Genomic DNA, 22,086 nt, shown 5'->3' with positions numbered 1-22,086 from the left:
GTTTAGCCAAGAAGATAATTAGTATACAATTCAACAGAGATGAATGGCTACAATATTCATCCCCTTGCCATTCCCTGTTATTTGTTTTGAAGAACCTGTTCACATCAGATTTATTTCCCTCAACTGGCAATCAGGTTATTAATTACTGGTTGCTTTTTGTAGTGGATACTGTAGAAAGGGAAAGAAAAGCAAAGATTAGACTTCAAAGACCTTGTATTCTAAAATAATAGCTCGTTTCACCTGCAGAAACAAGGAGGAAAAAAGGGAACCAAGGGAGATCACAGATATTTGTGTCTTGTACCAAGTGACCTGTGTGAGCTGCCTCCTTTCACCAGGCACAGCAACACGTATTCCTGAAAAAAAATAGGGATAATTGCCTACAGCAGAACAAAAGAAATCTGCTCACCTGTAATGAAAGATATTTTTAGATTAGGAAACCCCGGGTGCTAGAGGTGCAATGACTCTACACACACTCTTTTGGTTTTTTTAAGGAGAAAAAAACCCAACATTCCAAAGGTTTAATTCTCCCCATCCATCAACTGCACCTTTTCAAACTCCAACTGCTTTGAAGTGAGGGCCTGTGTTCTTGTCAACATCAAAGGCAGGGGTGTTGTAGCTGAGATTTGATAAAGATCACTGAGAAAGTTTGCAAAGTTTCCTTTATTTCTTCAGTTTGATCCCCTCGGTCTGGTTGATTGGGCAGTTAGAAACGAAGTGGGTGCAAACCCAGCCTATTTATCACTCAGACATTAAAGAGTTAACAACTGCACGGCTCTCAGACAACACCGAGTGCTATTTAAGTGCTGTCATTACCACAGGCTTCTCTTATTTTAAACCACACTTGTGCTGCACTTGGCATCACCCGACCACAATTTTCTCTGCTGAGCAGAGGGGAGAAAAAAAAAATCCCCGCTGATTTTTGCCAGTTTAACAAAATGTGAATAAAGACAAAGCTCTGCAGCACCACTCCTGGTGCCTCCTGGCCTTCCCAAGCCGGAATCTGCAAGCTGATTGTCCCCCAGGGCCCGAGTCAGATCAGGCTCAAAGGGTGGGATGGAGCAGGGAAGAACCTCTCCCTCCCCTCCTGTCTCGGTGGCAGAGTGAGCTCCTCAAAAGCCTCAGCTATTAAAAGCAATCTGGGATCCTGTCAGGCTTCCACAGATCTTCATCTCAAACCAGGCCCCAGCTCTGAGCAGACACTGCAAAATGCAAGGATGACATGCAGCAAGAGTGGCATTGGATCAAAGACCTCAGTCCAGACTGGGAGGACTGAGCTGAGGTGAATCATTAGAGCTCCACACACGGCAGCACATGCAGAGACCACCAGGGCAGGGGGCAGGAGCCCACCCAAAAACACTGCTGTGAAAACAAGGATGTGATCCCAGATCCCCATCTCCACCTTCAAAAACAAGGATGTGATCCCAGGGCACCATCTCATCTTCCCAGATCATTATGGAAGGTACAAAGAGGAACCACAGATGGGAAGGGGCTCCACTTTGCTGACTTTGCAAGTCTCACAGCTGAACCCCAACCTCCAAAATTTATGATTTCAACAAACCAAACAGGCTCAGTAAAGATGGACAGAAAATGCACAGACTGAACACTAAAATGGCAGAGAAGCACACACTGATTCCATGCCTTTTGCAGTGGATTTAGATGGGAATAAAAATCCAAGAGGACTCTGGAGGGGAAGCACAAACAGCACAGAGCTGAGTGGAAGGGGGTCTGAGCAGCTGAGGTCATTTCATCTGGGCTCTTCCAAGGTTGATTCCATCAAACCCAGAGCCTGGTTGGCTCTTCCTGGCATTTTCTCTCACAGTTAGATGAAGGTGGATGACAAAAGTCCTGCCTCCCCAAAATGCTGTGCCCCCTCTGCAGCAGAAAAATGGCCTTTTAATAATCTACAAGAGCCTAATAAAAACCCCAAGTCTATAAAAAAAAATCTCCATTTATTCCAATTGCAGCACCTGACTGGGAAGACAATCCACATCCACGAGTCAGAGTTGTGGACAACAAGCTGATCCCAGGATTTTTAAAGCAAACCACCAGCAGCACTGTCCCCTTCCTGGTGGGATTTACCTCTTCCTTCCCCCACATTCCCACCCCCAGGATGAAGGGGCTGGGCTGGATCTCAGTGGTTTGTATTGATTGACTAATGACTGCAGTGCACGAAGCTTGCAAGGCTTTATTAATAACTCCTGCTCTCAGTTATCAGGGAATTACAGGGGGATGCAATTCTGCATCTCAATATATCCCTCCTTCCATGGATCTCCCAGCAAATCAACATGCACACGGATTCTCAGTGCAGAAAGCCCCTTCCAAAGCAGCTTTCACCTCTGTTTTGGAAGAGATGGGAGAGTGAAAAGCTCTTCTGCCTGGCCATCCTTTATCTCACTTTCCTTTTATTCCTTTTAATGAATATCACCGTTCCTTCCTCTCTGCCTTTTATCAACAGAAAAGGGTCTTGCTTTGCCAAATCTGCCTGAGAGCAAATGGTGTTGCAGTTAATCCATAAATCAACCATCACCATAAATTCTGCTCTTTCTCCATCCAAAACTGCAGAGCTGTAAAACAGATTACATGGGATAGCAGAGGCAGGAAGGGAATTTGTGAGCTGTGAGGAGCCCATCACGGCCAAATGCCCTTCCCTGCCCCTCCTTTCCCCCCACTCCACCCAACAAGCCCATAAATCTTTGCTGGCAGGACCAGAACACACAAACAGCCAGGGTGGGCAATGTCTGAGAGCGAGGCAACCCCACACACCTCATGTGGAAGGCTGTGCTGACCTTAGGGATTGAGGGAGGAAAGGCTGCAGAACCTTCTCCCGAATCCCAAGACATCAGAAAAGCGAAACTCTGAAAAATAAAAGTTCTCAGTATGAAGCATCAGCTCCCTCAGGGCAAAACTCAGCTGGGATTCCAGCTAATCCAGCCTGAAGAAACTCAGGATCTCCAGGGTGCCAGGGTTAGTGGGATCCCAATAACCAGCACTTCCAGTCCCATCTGATCCGTTCAGTGATTCCACCCCCTGGGCAATGCCCTCCTAAGGAACTGGGAGAGTTAGGAGGCAACAAATGATGCAAGGGACAAGTGCCCTTCCCCCCTGCTGCCACACAATTGGGTATCAAACATTAAAGCAGCTGCTTTAAATGAGATTACACCGAGCTCCTGAGGAGCTGCAACACATGGGAGGGTGTGTTAAAGCCCAGAACATCACCCAGAGGAAACAGGGATGAGGGCCCAGCATCCTACATGGAAAATGGAGAGGGAGAAGCTGGAAGAGTTAAGCTCCATGACTGCATTAGGTCATTTTCCTTCTCCAAGAGAGTTTTCCAGGGATTAACGTGTTCTATCCTGGGAGGAGGGGAGGACAAGAGTTCTGCTCAGGGAGCACTGCAGCTGTTTAGGACAACAGTGAGAAATAAAATCAGAGTGAGATCCTCAGAACCTCAGACCTGCAGCTGCTTTTAGCCAAGGACAGAGAGGGCTCCTTGGACAATCCCCTCCCAAGGAAACCACCACATCCTGCTTTAAATCTCCCCATCCCATCTCTGTCAGGAGATGGGAGGATTCCCTGGTGCTGGTGGCACCAGTAACAGACACAACAAATGTTATTAAACTGTAAATGTTACAAGGAAGTCATGGAATCCCGGAATGGTTTGGGTTGGAAGGACCTTAAAGCCCACCCAGTTCCACCCCCTGCCATGGGCAGGGACACCTTCCACCAGCCCAGGGTGCTCCAACCTGGCCTTGGACACTTCCAGGGATGGAGCAGCCACAGTATCTTTGGACAAGTCTTCCCATGGCTTTGTCCTCCTTCACTGCTAAAGACAGACTTACCCTACACTGCTCACCTGGAGGGAAGGAAGGAGAAATCCTAAAATACTTTAACCAACAAAGTTCTGGGGTAACTCTCTGCAAACCTTCAGGTTTGCAGGCTTTTACAAGGCAGAATTCCACTGTAATTGTATCTGTTACCAGTGCTTCCAACTAATCATATTATTTTAAAGTTCCTTTGGTAATTTGTCCTTAATTCCACATAAAGTGCTGCTCTGGCATAAAGTGTACTTTGTGATATCAAAGTCAAACAGATTAGGCATGATCCACTTCCAGAGAGGGAGTGTTTTGGAGAGGAGACGATCTAACTTAAGAGCTAAAGCTGGCTCCCTGTTTTAATTAAAGGGGATTAAACATCCATCATGATAAGGAAAAAGGGACATTTTATAAAAATCAATTACCTTCCTCAGTGTCAGTCTGGTTTAACACCTGCAGTTTCTGAGAGAAAGGAAAGTGTAACAACCCACCAGTACTTGGAGATAAATTAAATACTGTTGCTGTACAGCAAGATCAGTCACAAAATAGCCAAGAAAAACAACTTTATTACCCAGTCAGGTGTTACACTGTTGACAAAACAAGACCTTGGGCTTCTAAAGTGTAACATCAAATTCATAATATTGAGATTTAAAGTTTCCTCCAGTTCTTCCCCACCCGGGAAGCCTCCAGGTAGGGATTGTACATCTTTATCAAGAGGAAACGAAGCGATGTGGAACATCTCAGTGTTTAAAAATATGCTTTTGGAATTGCAAGGGCTGAGCCACACACGTTCCTCAAATAAAATGCCATAATAACCATGAAGAATGAGGCCTGGCATTCAGTTTTGTTGCTTCTGTCATTATAAAAATCAGCTTCCACTTGACAATATGCTCAATTTTAGCTCTCAGCATAGGAACGCATGAGGTGATTACACATAATATGTATAATTGATACAGCAAAAATTCCCACCACCAGAGGTTTAATACAGGGCTGCAAAATGAAATATATTTCAGTTTTTTTCAAAAGTTGGAGACCATGAAAGAGTTGTAATTAAATTCCTAATGGGAGAGGGACATTTTATTGTAATTTGAGGAAAAAAAGCAAGTCAAAGGCTTGCTCTGGCAGCTGCCTGAGGGGCTTCACATGAGGTTACACAACAGCTCCCAGTTCCTGGGGTGTCTGATGGGAAGTGCCCACACCTTCCATAATATCTCTTCAGCCTGTCAGAGCGATTTTCCAGTTAAAAACAACAGCAGTGTGAGCACAATGTGGAGCAGAGCATGTGCCTGGGAACAGCACATCAGGAGGGATCATCATCTCAGGAGGAGGTGAGTCCAACCCCAGGGGCAGGGTGGGTCCCTGCAGCACAACCAGGGCTGGAGACACACCAGTGCTGCTCCTCCTTGGTCCAGCACAACAGAATTTAAGAACTAAAGGCATTGCAATCTAAATTATTTAATGAGAAGCAGGAAAAGAGCTTGTTTTCCATCACCCCTTTCCTCTCCCTCCTCGCTGGGTGACCCTTTGCTGCTCGACTGCTTCACTTTTGCTGAATAATTTTTGAAGCTGCATCCCAGGGACACAACCCTGTGCAGACACCTCTGACTGCTGCAGCCTGTCCTGGCTCTGCTGATGGAAAGGAACAGCACCAGGAGTGTTGGCAGCAGCACTTCTCTGCAGTGACAGAGACACACATTAATCAAGGAGCTGCACGACCCAGCAGATGCTCATTAGGTCGTAGAAAGAAGCCACTCTGAGTTGTTGAGCCACAGACATTTATTTTACCTGCAATCCCAACAGGCCCCAAAGCACCTGTTTTGTAAGAGGGAACATTGCAAAGACAGGAATGAAAGGCACAAAACACTCAGTAACAATCCTGCCTGACCCAGGAGACAGATTCTTTGTCACTAAGGTGTCAAAGTTGTCCCAAATACCACCCAGAGCCCCATGAGAAGGTCCTTCAGCTCCTGCACAACATCTCTCCTGTCAGGGGGGACTGAGGGAGCTGAGCCTGGTTAGTCTGGAGAAGAGAAGACTGAGAGGGGATCTTATCAACCTGTATAAATATCTCCAAGGGGTGTCCATAGGGTTGTGCCAAACCCTTTCCAGTGGTGCCCACTGACAGGACAAGGAGCAATGAATGGGCAGAAACTAAAACACAAGAAGTTCCACCTCAACATGAGGAAGAAACTCTTTCCATGGAGGGGGAAGAGCACTGGAACAGCTGCCAAGGGAGGGTGTGGAGTCTCCTTCTCTGGTGACATTCCAAACCCACCCGACACATTCCTGTGCCACCTGCTCTGGGTAGGTGGGATTGGACTGAATCATCTCCAGAGGTCCCTTCTAACCCTAAAAATTCTTGGATTCTCTGAAATAATAGAGATTTTTTTGTAGAACCCACTTGAATGAGGTCTGGGAGGGAACCTCAACCAACTCCTTTCTCCCCTTCCCCTTGGATGGAGACAGGGCTGGTGGCTCCTCAGCCTTCCCACACCCAGCCCTGCAGAGCTGGGCTGTGAGAGACAGCCTGGATTAGAGATAAAGATAATTTATGAGAGACACCAAGGGAGAGTTATGGTTTTTAACGGGCAATTCTGAAGCAGAATACTACCAATATACAGAGCCCTTGGTTTCACTATATAAATATCTCTGACAGCCAAACAATAACTCTGCCTCTTATTTTAGAGCTCAGAACCCAAACTGGTAGACTTCCTAACTCTCCACACTCCTGCTGTTCCCTGAGGTGCTTCCAAGATGATCACTGTCAGAGTCACAGAGTCTATAAAAAGGATGAAGGAAGCTGGGAAATTTCCACAGAGGTGGTGCCAGCAAAACAGAGCCATCCTTGAGTAAAGCCAGGCTGCACCACTGGAATTCCAGCAGTGCAGTCCAAGAGCTCCCCCAGCTGAGCTCTGCCATGGCTGCAACCACTTCCAGAACACGGTGAGCTGCTCGGGTACCTGGAAAGTTCCAGATCTGCTCAAAGGGATATTCAGATTTACTTCTGGAAGCTTGTTCAGGGAAGAGCTTGAGAACTCATTAACAGGAGCTGTCACAGTGAAGAACAAGGAAGGAATGACTTGGGCAAGTGGCAAACTCTTGCCTTATGCTTAAGGGAACAGCAGGGAGGCCCTGCCAAACCAGCAGTGGCATCTTGTCACAGCCCATCTAGTTCTGTGTCACACACTGGCATTTATATAAGAAAAACTCCATTGAACGGGAAAACATTTTGCTCAGAACATGGGCTGTCCTCAAAATCCTCCTTTTCCCCCAGCTGGGGGAGGCTCAGAGAACCAGGGACTGTCAGAGAACTGCACAAACACAGAATCACTGCATAAAAACCCTCCTCTCCTTTTTAAATAGGGGAAAAAGTGCATTTAAAAACCAACAAACGAAGCAGGTGCAGAGCAAGTTCCTGCTTGGGTTTTTAAGCAGTGACACCTGAGCTCCTTGGTAAAAATTTTGAACAAATTTTATGATTTCTCTTCTCTACTCCCACTATAAGCAGCAGTGACTGAACTCTTCATCTCCTCTCAGGGGGATTTTAGCTGTTCCCCAGCTCCTCCCCAAAATTCTCAGTAGATCAGATAAAAATAAGAGCTCCCAAGAACTTCTGAAATCTGGTATTTGCCAGATGCAATTTTCCATCTATAACTTCCAATTCTTTCTGATTTTTAACCTGTTCACACAAACGTGCCACACAAAGGTGCTGTGAATTTTGCTCCTTGGAGGTTTGTTTTGTTTCTCTGTACAATCCCTGTTTCCCACAGAAACAAGAGCAAATATAAAGATATGGCAGGAGGTTGGACCTTGATGGTCCTTAAGGGCCTTTCCAACCCAAACCATTCTGGGATTCTATGAAAAAACACTGTTCAGTAAAGATGAGGCAACAGCTTCATGCAAAGAGTTTCTCATCCTTATGAAATGATATGATATGATATCATATCATATCCTTATGATATCCACATATCAGAGCTACAATATTCAAAAAAAAACACAAAAAAACCACTAAACACCAAAAAATTGCCATCAAACCCAGGGAAAAAAAGGAAAACAACAAAAACCACCAAAAAAAAAATCAAACAGCATGAAGTGCAAGAAGAAAAGCAGTTTAAATGAGGCTACAAATACTTCGTGTATACTCCATTTAGCAGCTGTTCTCTAAGTTTTACTCACACTGTGGGTTTGTGGAACAGCCAGTGATTTCCTGCTGCTTTTCCAGCTTCTCTTTTAAGGGTGAATTTGCTCTTATTTCTACTTTTGGAAGGTGTTAACCCTCCATTGCAGGCAGCACACAGGGTGAGTCAGAGCCCGTTAACACAGGGATGGGAGGAGCAGGGAGAGCCAGGAGGGAACAACCCAACCCAGAGCTCGGAGCTGCTCCCACAGCTCCTGGAACAAGCAGGGCTGGGGGGGGACCCGCAGGGGAGGGAGCCCCGGGCTGGAGGGGACACTGTGGGATGTGGTGGGAGGGGATGAGGAGCTTCCCCTGTGCTGTGGCACCACCTGGTGGAGATGGAAACCGGGAAAAGGGGCTGGAACGGGATGATGCAGAGGGACCTGGATGGGTTGGAGAGTTGGGCTGATTCCAAGGGAATGAGGTTCAACAAGGCCAAGGGCCGGGTCCTGCCCTGTGGCCACAACAACCCCCTGCAGCCCCACGGGCTGGGACAGAGGGGCTGGAGAGCAGCCAGGCAGGAAGGGAGCTGGGAGTGTGGATGGACAGTAAGCTGAACAGGAGCCAGAGTGTGCCCAGGGGGACAAGGTCAATGGATCCTGGCCTGGCTCAGGAACAGTGTGACCAACAGGTCCAGGGAAGTGATTCTGCCCCTGGCTTGTTTAACAGAGGCATCACAAGAGATCCTGCAAAAATCCACCTGAACGAGGGAGACGAAGGATCGGGAATGTCAGGAAACATCTCCCGACGTGTCAGAAGGGTTTTTAAAATTCACATTAATGCTACACAGATTCAGCCCCTCCTTCCACCCGTTTCCAGGGCTGGAAAAGAGCATTAGAGCCATTCATTAAAGCCTCCTGGTTCTTGAGGGATTTTATGAGCCCACAGGCACCAACATTCCCGGAGATACTCGGTGTCACCAGGGACTCATCGGGCTGAGGGATGGGATCTCACCTGCCACTGCCAGGGCACAATGACAGCAGCTCCACTATGACATTTAAGCTCTAATTTGCAGGCAAATGTCAATATTTATTAGTCACACCAAGATCTTCAGCAAAGTCTCTGTGGTTATACTTTTAAACTGCTTGGAAAAGAAGAATATTGGCTCCGGGGAACTTATTCCAGACTTCCTACGTTCTTAATTTCACCCTTAACTATTGATCACTTCTGTGGAAAGTTATTTTCAACCAGCCTGTGCACCAACAGTGTTGAAAAATGCTTGCAATTGTGCCAAAAATTGACTATGGAAAAGTCACCCTTCGCCCTAGTTTGTCCCTGGAGCCATAAACATATTTATGGATTTAAATAATGGAAATTTTAAAGCAACAGATGTTTCCTGCCTACAGCACAGTGCAAGAACAACAGACTTTCACTATGACAGTGCATCTGAAGCATCCACACACTCCCATCACCACTTGCTCTGCTGTGCATTAGCTTGCAAAAATCCCCCAAGTGTTGAAATCTGGTTTTAATCATGATGTCAACAAGTCTCCCTAACCTGCTGAAAGTCAGGAATCAGGCCCTCTGAGCAAGGCAGCATGAAAGAAAGAAAGTCAAACTGCTTTTAAATGTAGAGGAGGAGAGGAGAGGGAAAAAAAAGGGAATGGGGAGATTAGTAAGTCTGATGGAATTTGGGAGACCTGGAGAAAAGGATTTTTCAGGGGTCTCCAAGCAGAGGGCAACTGCCCTCACTTACCAGGATTTTGGCTCCCCAAAATGCAAGTAGTTGATGCTGTAGAGATCCATGTCCTCTGTGTGCCAAGCAAAAGTTGTCTTCCACATCCCAAAGTAGAGGTAGGGAGTGTTCACCCCCTCTATGATAATGCCACACTCGTGCTCCACCATGTCCAGGAGGGTGTTCAGGTTGCCAATGTTCCATTCATCCACGTCCTGGAATTCAGGAGAAATGTTTGGAATTTATCAGGAAGAATCACAGCCCACAGCTTCCTTTCAGTGCCTTAAAATGCTGGATATAATGGTGTTATCACCTGCATTCATTGAATTCCACCTGCTTCCAGAAAGCTTTATTTCATGGTCAGCACTGACCACAAGCAGGAAGGATCACCAGCCCCTCACTAATGTGTTCTTTGAAGAGGTACTTGCACTATAAAATACCCCACTAGTTAATTAACTATTCTGTGAATAAACACAAGATAAACTCAGGGTAAAACACATTTCTCCCAAAGACACTCCAGGCAGTTTTTCTCCACCTGATGAACATCATAATGTGACCTTAATGTGGCCAAAGAGGCAAAATCTTCCCCCTCAGCTCAGTGTTTCAGGGAAAGAACAGGGATGACAGTCCTGCTTTTATCAATAACACAAAAAAGCAGCAGGTAGTTCTAAATCTGACACTTGCTTTTCTCTGCTTCAACATGAATTTGAGAATTTGAATTTGCACCATTAACTGGTACAAATCTCAAACCTGAAGACTGATACAATCTCCAAAAGGAACCTCAGAGTCTCCTTCACACCCTTTTTTCCAAGTGCACTTGATTTGTGAGCAAGAAGCTGAGAGGGATGGGAGCATTCCCTGCTCCAGGATGCTGCTTCTGGAGCAGCAGGACAGTGAAACTCAGGCTGCTCAGTCTTGAAACTTTCCAAACCAGCCCGAAAAAAAACCAAACCGGGGCAGGGAGGAAAGGGCTGAAGGAGGGAAGTGGCTGAAAAGTGATTTGATGCAGAGGGAGAATGACTTTCAGGGACTCTCCCACCTCAATTCTTGCAGCAATGGCAGCAGTCTGAGAACAGGAAATGATCTTTAGGTGTTATTGGTAATTCAGTTTAATTTCTGCTCACAGGAACTTGAAGGAAACCCAATGTATATTGAGTTCACTGCAGGAGCTACTTCTCCTAAAGAAGGAGTGTCTCATTATGTCACCTGCCCTGATCACACCAGGGAAAGAATGTGGATATTAAAAAACATTATAATTTTATATTGTAATTTATATAATACATTCTTTATATTATATAGTCTACCTACTTTATAGTGTAATTATAATCTTATAACAGAATGAGATACTCTCATCCAAGCACCAAATCCTATGGATACCTGTGATGTCCATGGCTCTGAAGGCCTCAGATATCTCTGCTTATTCCAATTAATTCCATATTAAACCCCACTGATAATAAAAAGACACTTTTACATTAACACTTCCACACTCAGACAATCAGAAAACACTCCAAAAAAGAGCCACTTTCCACTCCAAAGAAAACTACAGAGAAGAGATTTAAATTATCTGCCTAAACAGAGAAAGAAGAGAAAAACCTTTATCATCTCCAGCAGGAGAGACCACGGCAGAATTACTTTAAGCAGAGGATGAAATTTCACCAAGGAAAAGCTTAAACCATTTGAACTGTGAAATAATTCAGTGTGCAGGTGCATTGTATCCTAATGGAGCTGCTCACAAAGAAGAAGTCCAAATGCAAATAATTTCGAATCCAAACACAAATAATTTGTGTTAAGAATCAAAAAAACACTATTTTTGATGAAGCACCAACTCCTTGAAATGCTGGGGGTTTTTTTCTGGCTCTTTAAGGAGCTTCAGCAGAAATCTCTGGTTTATTCCCTTAAAAAAAGAAACAAAGCCCAAGCTATACATAATTTTTGGCCATCCACTTCATAAGAATTTGTTTAAATCATATTTTTCCACTTAAACTAAGCTTTTCACAGCTTCCTGTATGCCACCATTATCCTGAACTTCTGAAGAAGGTGGAAAGTTTAGTCTCAGTTTTGTAATGAGGGAAAAATAATAATAAAGGTATTATTTCTTTAAGGGTGGATTACTGAGAAAAGAGCAATAAAGAAGTTCTAGAAGGAAGAAGGAATAAAAGAGGAGCATTTCACTTACTGCATCATACAGGGAGCCACTGATGTCAGCCCCATAAATTGGAGAGACAAAGGTGAGATTCTTCCAGTACTTGCGCTCCAAGTCCTCAAAATCCTGATGTCGAGGAGTGCAGTACCTGGGAGGGACACGGGGGAGAGAGGGATGTGAGAAGTCCTAAGGAATATTCCCACAGACAAACCCCTGGGAAGCAGCAGGGGTGTCAGAGCAGGAGCTACTCAAGGTGCATTTCAGTTTTGATTTGTATCATTTAGTGCCTTTCAAACCTTTCCACCAAACCTCTCAGGGATGGGAAGCACCAGATCCCCATCCCAAGGAAATGGAGGATGAAGTTGTTCCACAGGGAGCTGAAGGCAGGGGAAGCACTCAGGGATCAGAAAAACTTCAAAGCTGATTATCATGGAATGGTTTGGGTTGGAAGAACCTTAAAGCTCATCCAGTGCCACCCCCTGCCATGGGCAGGGACACCTCCCACTATCCCAAGTTGCTCCAACCTGGCCTTGGACACTCCCAGGGATGGGGCAGCAACAGCTGCTCTGGGCAACCTGTGCCAGGGCCTCCCACCCTCCCAGGGAGGAATTTCTTCCTAATCTTTAATCTAAATCTCCCCTCCATCTTAAAGCCATAACTGCACAATGTCAGTATTGGTTAAAACCCAGGGTACTCCAGACCTCTGGAAAAGTGACTCTGGAAACAGGATGCAACTGCAGTTTGCACCAGCTGGCTCATCCCAGCTGACTGAAGTGCTCTGCAGAGTCCCCAGGCTCACAGGAGACACTCGTGTCACCCATGTGAGCTCAGGAGACACTCATGTCACCACTATCAGCTCAGACACTCCAAGATATTTTTATTTCTACCTCAGCAATGGAACACATTTTCCAGAACAACCATTAATACACCAAGAGCTCCTTTTTGAGTACCAAGCCACTATTTTCAGGAAGATTCTCAGGCAAATCCTTGAAGAATTCTTCTACACCAACTCCCAGAAAAAGCTCTGAGATGCACCAAAACCCACCCACCAACACACAAATTTTTTTGAGCCTCTGGGTGTAAGCTTTCAAGAAAAAGCACTTTCCTCCAAAACACTTCAAATTTCACAAGGCTGCATTTCCTTTGCAGGAGAAAAGCTCTCCCCAAAACTCCCCCATGGCCAGTTTTGAGCCCATCCCTGGACAGCCCCGTACTTCTCGCTGTTGGCCAGGCGCCGATATTCCCCCACGGTCATGGGCTTCTTCTGGATGTTGTACTGGGTGAACAACCCTGACTGCCCAGTGACCACCTGCTGGATGGGAGCTGGGATCACCATGTCATCGATGTCGTCGTAGGTTCTCCGGGGCTTCCATTCCTTGGGAGGAATCACCTGGAATTGGGGGGAGAAAAGGGAAGAATGACACTTGATGTTCACGACAAAAGGCTGAGGGAGGGGCTGGTGAAGGGAAGGGATCTCATCCCAGTGCTGCAGGTCTTGGATAACAGGACACCTGCTGGGCTGACAGAGCTGCAGGGGGGCTCACAGCCCACCCAGAGCAGCCACAGAATCACAGAATCAGCTGGGTTGGAAGGGACCTCTGAGATCATCAATCCAACCCTTGATCCAACCCCGCCATGGTTCCCAGCCCATGGCACTGATGCCACATCCAGTCTCATCTTAAAAACCTCCAGGGATGGAGAATCCACCCCTTCCCTGGGCAGCCCATTCCAATGGCTGAGCACCCTCTCTGGAAAGAAATTCTTCCTGATATCCAACCTAAACCTCCCCTGGCACAGCTGAAGACCCTGAGCCCTCTTGTCTTGCTGAGAGTTGCCTGGGAAAAGAGACCAACCCCCCCCGGCTCCCCCCTCCTGTCAGGGAGTTGCAGAGAGTGAGGAGGTCTCCCCTGAGCCTCCTCTTCTCCAGGCTGAACAGCCCCAGCTCCCTCAGCCTCTCCTCACAGCACTTGTGCTCCAGTCCCTTCCCCAGCCTCGTTGCTCTCCTCTGGACCTGCTCCAGGACCTCAATGTCCTTCCTGAGCTGAGGGCCCAGAGCTGGACACAGCACTCCAGGGGTGGCCTCACCAGCGCTGAGTCCAGGCCCACACAGGATGGTCAGTGCTGATGGAAGGCACAGAGTCATTCCAAGGAAATGTGCTGCATGCCAGAGGGATTGCACAGCCTTCCCTCTCTCCCCTGCCATCCCACAAAGCTGCACAGACTCCTGAGCAGCAGCTTTATCACCATGGGGCATCTCTACACGTCCACAACCTTTTATAGTGGCCTGAACAACGATTAGCAGAAGATCACTGACATTTGGGGTTTCTTGAGGTTGTGAGGAGGTTTTTTGTTTCATTTGTTTGGGGTTTTTTTAACTAGAAAGGCTCAAAGAACCTGAGGGAATTGCTGGAGCTGTGTCAGGGGGGTTGGGATGGATCTCAGGGAAAGGTTCTTCCCCCAGAGGGTGGTTGGGCACTGCCCAGGCCCCCAGGGCAGTGGGCACAGCCCCAAGGCTGCCAGAGCTCCAGGAGGGTTTGGACAACGCTCTGAGGGACAGGGTGGGATTGTTGGGGTGCCTCTGCAGAGCCAGGAGTTGGACTGGATCATCCTTGTGGGTCCCTTCCCACTCAGGACATTCCAGGATTCTACAAAAATCCTGTTGAATTATTGCTGTTGACATTTCTGTATTTGTATATGACAAATCAAGCCCCAACTCCTTAATTTAAGAGGGGTAAGAGGTAGAGAAGAACAAAAGAAATGTTCCATGGGGAACATGCCCAGAACTGTTCCCTCAGTCTTGGAGGCTGCACAAAAAAACTGCTGCAAAGCAGGGCTGAATGTGGAAGAAAAAGCTGTAATTTTAAACCAAAGAGCTGCCACCAATCCCAGGCTCAAGAGCAGAGAACCATCAGCAGGATGAAAAAATACAATATTTGCAATCTAATTGGAATTAAGGATTGACCAAAAAAAAGTTGCAAAAACTGGAGGCCAAGTTGCAGGCAATGGTTCCTCCAGGGTGGGATGAGCTCAGCTTCCCTTACAAGGCTCTGAGCTGCAGTTACAAGAGAGACACGAATGAAAAGCTCAGATTAATCCTAAAAGTCAAGTGATTTCTTTACAACATCTGGAATTCACCAACAACCCTTATTACAATAATCTCCCTCGCAGACTCCTGGCAGGTAATTGCTTGTACACTTGAGTGGACAAGGAAACATTTCCTGGGAGCTCTTCATCAACAGCCAGCTCTCTTTAGAACCGTAATAAACCCGTAAGTGACCTATGTTTTAGAAGAAATAAGAATTATTTCATGCCTAACAGCTTTATTTCTCCTCTGTGCTTTATTAAGCCCTGCTAAATACCACACCTAACAGCTCCTTGTCAGGACAAATGATCCCATCAGCCCTGTGGTGACAGGGCCACAGAAATACTCCTTCTAATCACTTAGTCCTGGGTTTTTCCAACCAGTTGTACTGGAATTTAGAAGCTTCACGTGAAAAGTTCTCACAATGTTTCTTGACTTTAAGTGTAAAGATAAGGGTGGGAAGGAACTTGTTCCAGGGCCTCATCACCCTCACATGCAAGAATTGCTCCCCAATATCCCATCCAACCCTGTCCTCTGGCAGTGGGAAGCCATTCCTGGCACTACAGAGATATCCAAACCTGAGATCCTTCTTTATCCTACACTCAGGGGGAGCTGAAAACCTCCCACCTCCAGCCCTTGAGGACCATGGCCACCACAGTGTGTGTCCTCAGCAAAAGAATCAGGCCATAGAAACACCCTTAACCCATGTCTGAAAGGGGTAGGAATATCCTTGCTTTCCATTTAGGGATCAGGAAAGACATCCTGCAAGTTGACACTTCTTTATAGGACTGAAGGGAAGGGCTGGAGCTGTGCCAGGGGGGTTGGGATGGATCTGAGGGAAAGGTTCTTCCTCCCCAGAGGGTGGTTGGGCACTGCCCAGGCTCCCCAGGGCAGTGGGCACGGCCCCAAGGCTGCCAGAGCTCCAGGAGGGTTTGGACAACGCTCTGAGGGATTGTTGGGGTGTCCTGATGATCCTTGTGGGTCTCTTCCCACTCAGGATATTCCAGGATTCTACAGAAATCCTGCTGCATTGTTGCTGTGGATGTTTCTGTGTTCGTAGGTGACAAATTAACCCCAACTCCTGGAATAAAGAGGGGCAGGGGGTGGAGAAGAACAGAAGCAAACCCTGGGGAACATGTCCAGAACTCTTGGACAACGCTCTGAGGGACAGGGGGGGATTGTTGGGGTGTCCTGGGCAGGGCCAGGGGTTGGGCTGATGATCCTTGGGGGTCTCTTCCAGCTCAGAGTGTTCCACGACTCTACTGTAACTCCTCTGCCTCTCCTCCCTCCATAACTGAAACAGAGATTCCAAGAACAAATTCCCAAAGCACGACAAGAAACCAAAACTGCTGCTGAGCAAGAGAACTTCCCACCCCCCCTCCATCAACCAGAGCTTTGGGAAGGCACCTTCAGGCAGCTCCCAACTCACCTTGGCCAGCCCTGCCCGGTGAGCTCCTTGGGATTCCATGTAGGCGATGTACTTCCCAAAATCCCGGAATTCCTCCAGGCTGGGCCGGAAGGTCATGATCTTACAGCCAGGGTTCTGCGGGCTCGGGTTTTCCGACCCCATATTTCCAGTGTGGCAGCTGAGGAGGGGAAAACACAGAGGGAGAGGGAAAGAAGAGGGGCAGGAAACAAAATATTGGTTAAAAAATGTCGGGTTTAATGAATTTCACTGAAAAGATGGGGAGATTTTACGTTTTTTCCCCTCTATTCCCCCAAGAGGATATTTGTAAGTGCTACCCTTTAACGTGGGGATATGAAGAGGTTCTGACCAAAAATCAGGAACTCCTGATACCAGGATCATCCCAGAGATTGGATACGGGCTAAATACAGACCATGGGCTTAACATCTGCCCCCATTCATGGTACAAAGTTGTGTCTCATCAGGATGGTGGTCACAAACAACACCTTTTTAATACCTTCAGCATCTATTCAATGTGTAGAAGTTTTCCACCAAAATGCTCCATCCTGTTCTGTTTAGGTTCAAAACCAACAGCTTTCCCCCATGTTTGGTTTTTTTCATGTGCTAGACGACATTAAAAATTCAAAAATTAGGGTTTTTTTTAAAGGTAGCTTCATCATCCTTTGTATTTGCAATGTATAGAGATAAAACAAAGCATCAGATAATTCTTTAAAGAAATACTGATGCACAATTTCAAAACATCTTTCAGTGTGAAAAGCCAAATTGCTCAATTTACTTCACAATTTCAAGGAGGAAAAAAATCTCAAACAATTCAGGATGAAATCACAATTTTTAAAATGGAATTTTTTTTAAGGTTATGCTGGAAGTTTGTAAGAGAAGAAAAAAATGTTTTTGTGGCATTTCAGTTGCAAACATAACTCTGGAAATATTCTCCATGTCAGAGAAGCAGCACAGCCAATATCACAAACTCTCAGGAGATGGCAGTGCTGGGCTGTGAAGGAATAAAAAGTGCAGCAACACTGTCAAAAGTGACTTTTAAATCCAAGGAAAATACGTGTTTGGATTTAAATTGATTTCAAACTAGCCAAGCAGTATTCCAGATGCTACCAGAAGTACTCACTGTGTCAGGGAAAACAAAATAAAACAGGAAGAATAAAATTAAAATTAAAATTATCCGTCAAAACGCTGCTAAATCTGTGTTTTAATGGCTGAGTGTGGCAATGAACTCACTTCAGAGACAGCAAGTGCCCTCACCTTCTGGAATTAAACCCACTCATTTGGACAGATTTCATACCCAGGGCACCAAGGTTTCCTTTACCATTTTTAACTGGGAAAACCACTTTTCATTTCAGAGGCAAATGAACAGTTTTGCCTTGAAATTTTAGAAACTCCAAACTTTTAGGATTCTTCAGAGGAACTCCTATGGAAATTTGTTGCAAAACAATGAGCTGCAAGTCTGAAGCTCTTCCCCAGGGAGCCTTCAAAGGAATTTGATGCGTAAAATCGCAGCCTCCCACGGCCAGAAAAGCTCTTCCCAAGGCCCAGTCCAGGATAAAATCCAACTGTAAATCCCAATATTGCACAATATCCCAGAGCAAAACCAACAGAGGGGAAAAAGGCACCGTTTTCACCACAAGAGCTGCGTTTCCAACGGAAATTGTTGCAGTTTTAAAACAAAAAGGCCCTTTAAGCAACCCCTCCACCCTCGGGGAGATCCCCGGCCTTGTCACCCAGAACAAAAACTGCTCTTTCAGGGCTGGGATTTGAAGGGAAGCAGCAGATTGATCCAAAGCCACGAGAATGATTTGCTCCACAAACGTTTTGCAGGAATACAAAAAGGAAAAGAGCGTCTCCCACCCCGGAGATGAAGCACAGGAGCTGGGCAGCCACGTGTGCCAGAGGTTTCCTCTGGATCACCCAGGAAAAACATCGTTCACCAGGAAAATCGGGCTGAAGGCCGGTGGAGGAGTGAGAAATCATCCCCAAATTTCTACCCCAACACAATCTCCCTGGGAATACTTCTGCTATTTTTAAGCTGGGCCTAGAAATGCCCCCAAAGTTCAGGCAGGCCCGGCAGCAGCAGCAGGACACGCCGGGAGGAGCTGCCTCAGGAAAGGAACTTGAATTCCGTCCTGAGGAGGATCCGTGCCAGCACCATCTGCTCCAGAGAGGCCTTCCCAGGATTTGCAGCTTTACTCACACCCGGGGGGGGGGGGAAATAACCAAAGCCAGGCTTTATCCTATCTTTTCCTCAAGACTGTCTCCAGGTTTTATCCCATCTTTTCCTCAAAGGTTGTCTCCAGCGATTCCAATTTTTAGTCAATAAACTGGGAGCAAAGAGTCAAAATACATGCTGCATCAAAAACTACTTCATGCAAAGCTTATTGAATTAATTAAAAGGTAAAACTACTTCAGGCAAAGCTTAATCAATTAATTAAAGGGTCTTTTGCCTCCATACAAGTAACATCGCCCAGAACTCTGGAATTTTGCAGAGCAGAGGCAGCAAAACACGAGATTTTTCCATGTTTAATCCCACCTAAAGGACATTTTAACACCTACCCTAGATAATGAATGTTCATCTAATTAAACTCATTAAGGTATTAATACAAAATGGCCAAGGAGCTCATGGGAAGGGAGAATCAGTCCAGGTATTTCAGGGAGACACATCCAAACCCACTGCCTGTCCCACCGTCCCCCTGCAGCTCCAAGGGGCTGGGAACACCCAGGGAAAGCTTTGGGAGAAGGGAATTTCTTTCCCAGCTACTTCACACCGATGGGTTTTGGATGAACACTGGCAATATTTCCTGTCACCCCCTTCCCAGCTCCTGGTGTCCCACAGGCTGTGAGGCAGCGGGACAAGCCCAGGGCTGGCACAGCCCGGCCGAGCTGCTGCTTCCTTACGGAATTCTCAGGAGAGGGCCTCAATTAAGCAGTGCCCTAACGAGCCTCCCTCCCTCAGCATCACTGAGGGACGTTTCACGGCAGAATCTGCCTATTCTGAGCACACTGAAAGCCTCTTTCAGTGCCAGCTCTGCCGTGCTGAGGGTGAGGATGGGAACCAGCTCTTCTCTCGGCACTGTCAATGCTGAAAAGGAGGATTCTGCAGAGTCTGAACCCCCATTAGTTCTTGAAAAGAAGGGTGAAGGTATTTGTCTCAGCTGGGCTCATTCTGGGTCTTTGTAAGAGAGTAACAACCTGAAATATTATGAAAACCTTCTAATTTTCAACCATTGTGAGGAAACACTAAACTCGTCTCCAGAGGGACGATCTCGGTGCACACAAAGAGCTGAGTTTTTAATTGCAATGACTTTTCCAGGAGACTTTTCCCTCCAAAACTGAACTGAGACACTACTGTGACTGAAATCCTGCACCTGTTGCCTGAAACCTTTGTATGGCAGAGAAAAAACCCAAGACACCCAGCCAAGATCAATGACTTGTGCTTGCTAAAGGACTTGCAGGACTGGGAATCCTTCCTCCAGGAAAAGGCTTGGGACTTTCAAGTAGTTCCCCACTGCTTCCCCACTATTGATCTGGGAGGAGCAGACAATGCCAAGCCTTTTGAGTCAGGGGTGACTTTGACTGAAGTTGTGATTATTGGTGGAAACAAACCTTCAGGCACCAGCACTGGAGTCAAATCCTGTGCCCACCCCCAGGGCAACGTTCAGCCATCGATCCCGACTGGAACAGTGAAACACAGCAGGATTGATCTCACAGGAGTCACTTTGTTTACTCAGGAACACCAGAAAACCATCTTTAATCTTGCTAAACACAGTTAATACACTCACAGTGTATTAACTAGAACACAGGTACCTGCAGAGCCCTTTGAGGAAGGTACCAGGTCTAAAGGTAAAGTCCTCCCCAGGTGATGAACACCCTGTGTACGAGGGACAAACCCACTTCCAAACTTCCTCCTGCCTCTCCAAAGCTGCAGTTTGCCACCACCAACCCCACAAAAACTCCTCTCAGCTTTTTCCTAAAGGCCTTGAAGCCAAAACATAAAATGGTGAAGGAAAATGCCCTCTGGAACGTACACCCCTAGGAAAAAAGGAGAAAGCAGGGGCTCAAAATCTGGTAAACAAAACCCTGGCGTGGAAGCTGCAGGTGGCAAAAATAACTTGGTGAGAAGAGGATGGACAGAGATTGTCAGAGAATCCCAGAATGGTTTGGGTTGGAACAGACCTCAGATCACCCAGTCCCACCCCTGCCATGGGCAGGGACACCTTCCACTAGCCCAGTTTGCTCCAACCTGGCCTTGGACACTTCCAGGGATGGGGCAGCCACAGCTTCTCTGCCCAACCTGTGCCAGGGCCTCCCACCCTCCCAGGGAAGAAGTTCTTCCACACATCAAACCTCCGTTTCCCCACTGGATGCAGTGACCCAGGTGGGGTCTCATGAGAGGAGAAGAGGGGGAGAATCCCCTCCTTTGATCTGCTGGCCACTCTCTTCTGGATGCAGCCCAGGATTCCATTGGCTCTCTGGGCTGGGAGTGCACGCTGACGGCTCACGGGGAGTTTTTGTCAACATTCCAAGAAGATTCCACGAGATTTCCCTTGGGTTGTGTTGGAAAGGGCTAAAAAGACACACGGAAATCTCCTCCCAAGTGCACCCTGCAACCTGCTGCCAGCTCCGAGCAGGACACACAGACGTGAGGCTGCAGGGGGGGCGGGCACAGAGGGTGGCACTGGAGGTGGGCACAGGGGCTGGCACGGGTCTCCCACCCTGCTGAAGGAAACAGAACCCCAGCCACCAAAATGGCACAGAATAAACAAAGCTCTGGCCACTGTCTGAAGCAGGAGGAAATGTCCCAGCAGGACCCAGTTGGACAGTGCCCGAGCTCCTGCCCGTGGCCATTTGTTCCTCTCCTGTGCCAAAGGGGATGATTTGTGGGGCCACTGTGCAAAATTATCCAGGAGTGACTCTGGTTCCAGGGCTGTGCTTTGGAACAAGGCTGGGCTGACAGGGGGTAGGACTTTTAGGACAATGGGGCAAAGCCACCAGCTCAAACCACAGCCCTCAGATGTCAAACATCTGCCCCAGCTGGAGGAAAAGCCTTGGAGGGTTAAACTTTATTAGGAGGCACTTCCAACAAATTCTCCTGCTGCAACATCATCTCTCTTTCCAGAAGTTTGTCACTCCCTGAGTTAATTGGAGTTTGTCAAACTGGACTGAGGGTTCCTGGTGCTCTCAGTGGAATTGCCCTTTCCTCACAGAACACTGAACCCACAAACTCTTAATCTAATCAATGCAGACAACAAACACCCCTGGGTGGGTAACACCACTGAAACTGCTCTTACAGGGTAAGAAAATTGAGTTGCACAGCTCATTATGCTACAAGAGGACAGTGAATTATCCAGGAAACCACTGAAGGACACCACCAAACCAAGGCAGAAAGTGCAATAAGGCCCAGATATCGAAGAGGCAAAAAAAAAGAGGAGAGATAATGAGAAGATCTAAATGAGGCTCATCTAAACAGCTCCGATAATTGAAGACATAAAGAAGATGTCGTTTTCAGCAAGAAGCACCAAAATCATTAATATACAGCAAATTATTCATTTCAGTGCTGAAAGCAGAGCAGTTCATTCTTTGGGGAAGAAATTCTGAGTGCATTCCACTCCTCAGTGCAGAAAGCTACTGCTAGGAAAAGAATTTATAGTTTTAGTAGTGTAGAAAGATTGAGAAATGTCATATCCTAAACAAGGTTTTTAAATCATAAAAACAGAATCTTAAAATCTTGCCCTCCACAGAAATTTCCTAATAGAAAATGCTGTAAAG

General features: G+C 46.7%; 1 protein-coding gene across 2 annotated transcripts in view; it reads right to left on the bottom strand.

Moving 5' to 3' along the window:
• The window catches only part of LOC113978865 (lysine-specific demethylase 4B-like), a 45,505-nt gene extending 29,033 nt beyond the window's left edge, over window positions 1-16,472 (bottom strand). For both annotated transcript variants that reach the window (XM_027706131.1, XM_027706132.1), the window contains exons 1-4: window positions 16,319-16,472; window positions 13,022-13,197; window positions 11,841-11,955; window positions 9,686-9,879 (exon numbers count right to left, since the gene is read on the bottom strand). In XM_027706131.1, coding sequence (XP_027561932.1) covers window positions 9,686-9,879; window positions 11,841-11,955; window positions 13,022-13,197; window positions 16,319-16,459 — 626 coding nt within the window. In that variant the 5' untranslated portion in view covers window positions 16,460-16,472. The remainder of the gene's footprint in view (window positions 1-9,685; window positions 9,880-11,840; window positions 11,956-13,021; window positions 13,198-16,318) is intronic.
• Between the last annotated feature and the right edge of the window lie 5,614 nt (window positions 16,473-22,086).

The sequence above is a fragment of the Neopelma chrysocephalum genome, unplaced genomic scaffold (assembly GCF_003984885.1).
Source record: "Neopelma chrysocephalum unplaced genomic scaffold, ASM398488v2 Primary Assembly neopelma1_365, whole genome shotgun sequence".
Lineage (NCBI taxonomy): Eukaryota > Metazoa > Chordata > Aves > Passeriformes > Pipridae > Neopelma > Neopelma chrysocephalum.
Note: the sequence above shows the minus strand (reverse complement) of the source record. Positions and strands in the feature narration are given on the sequence as shown.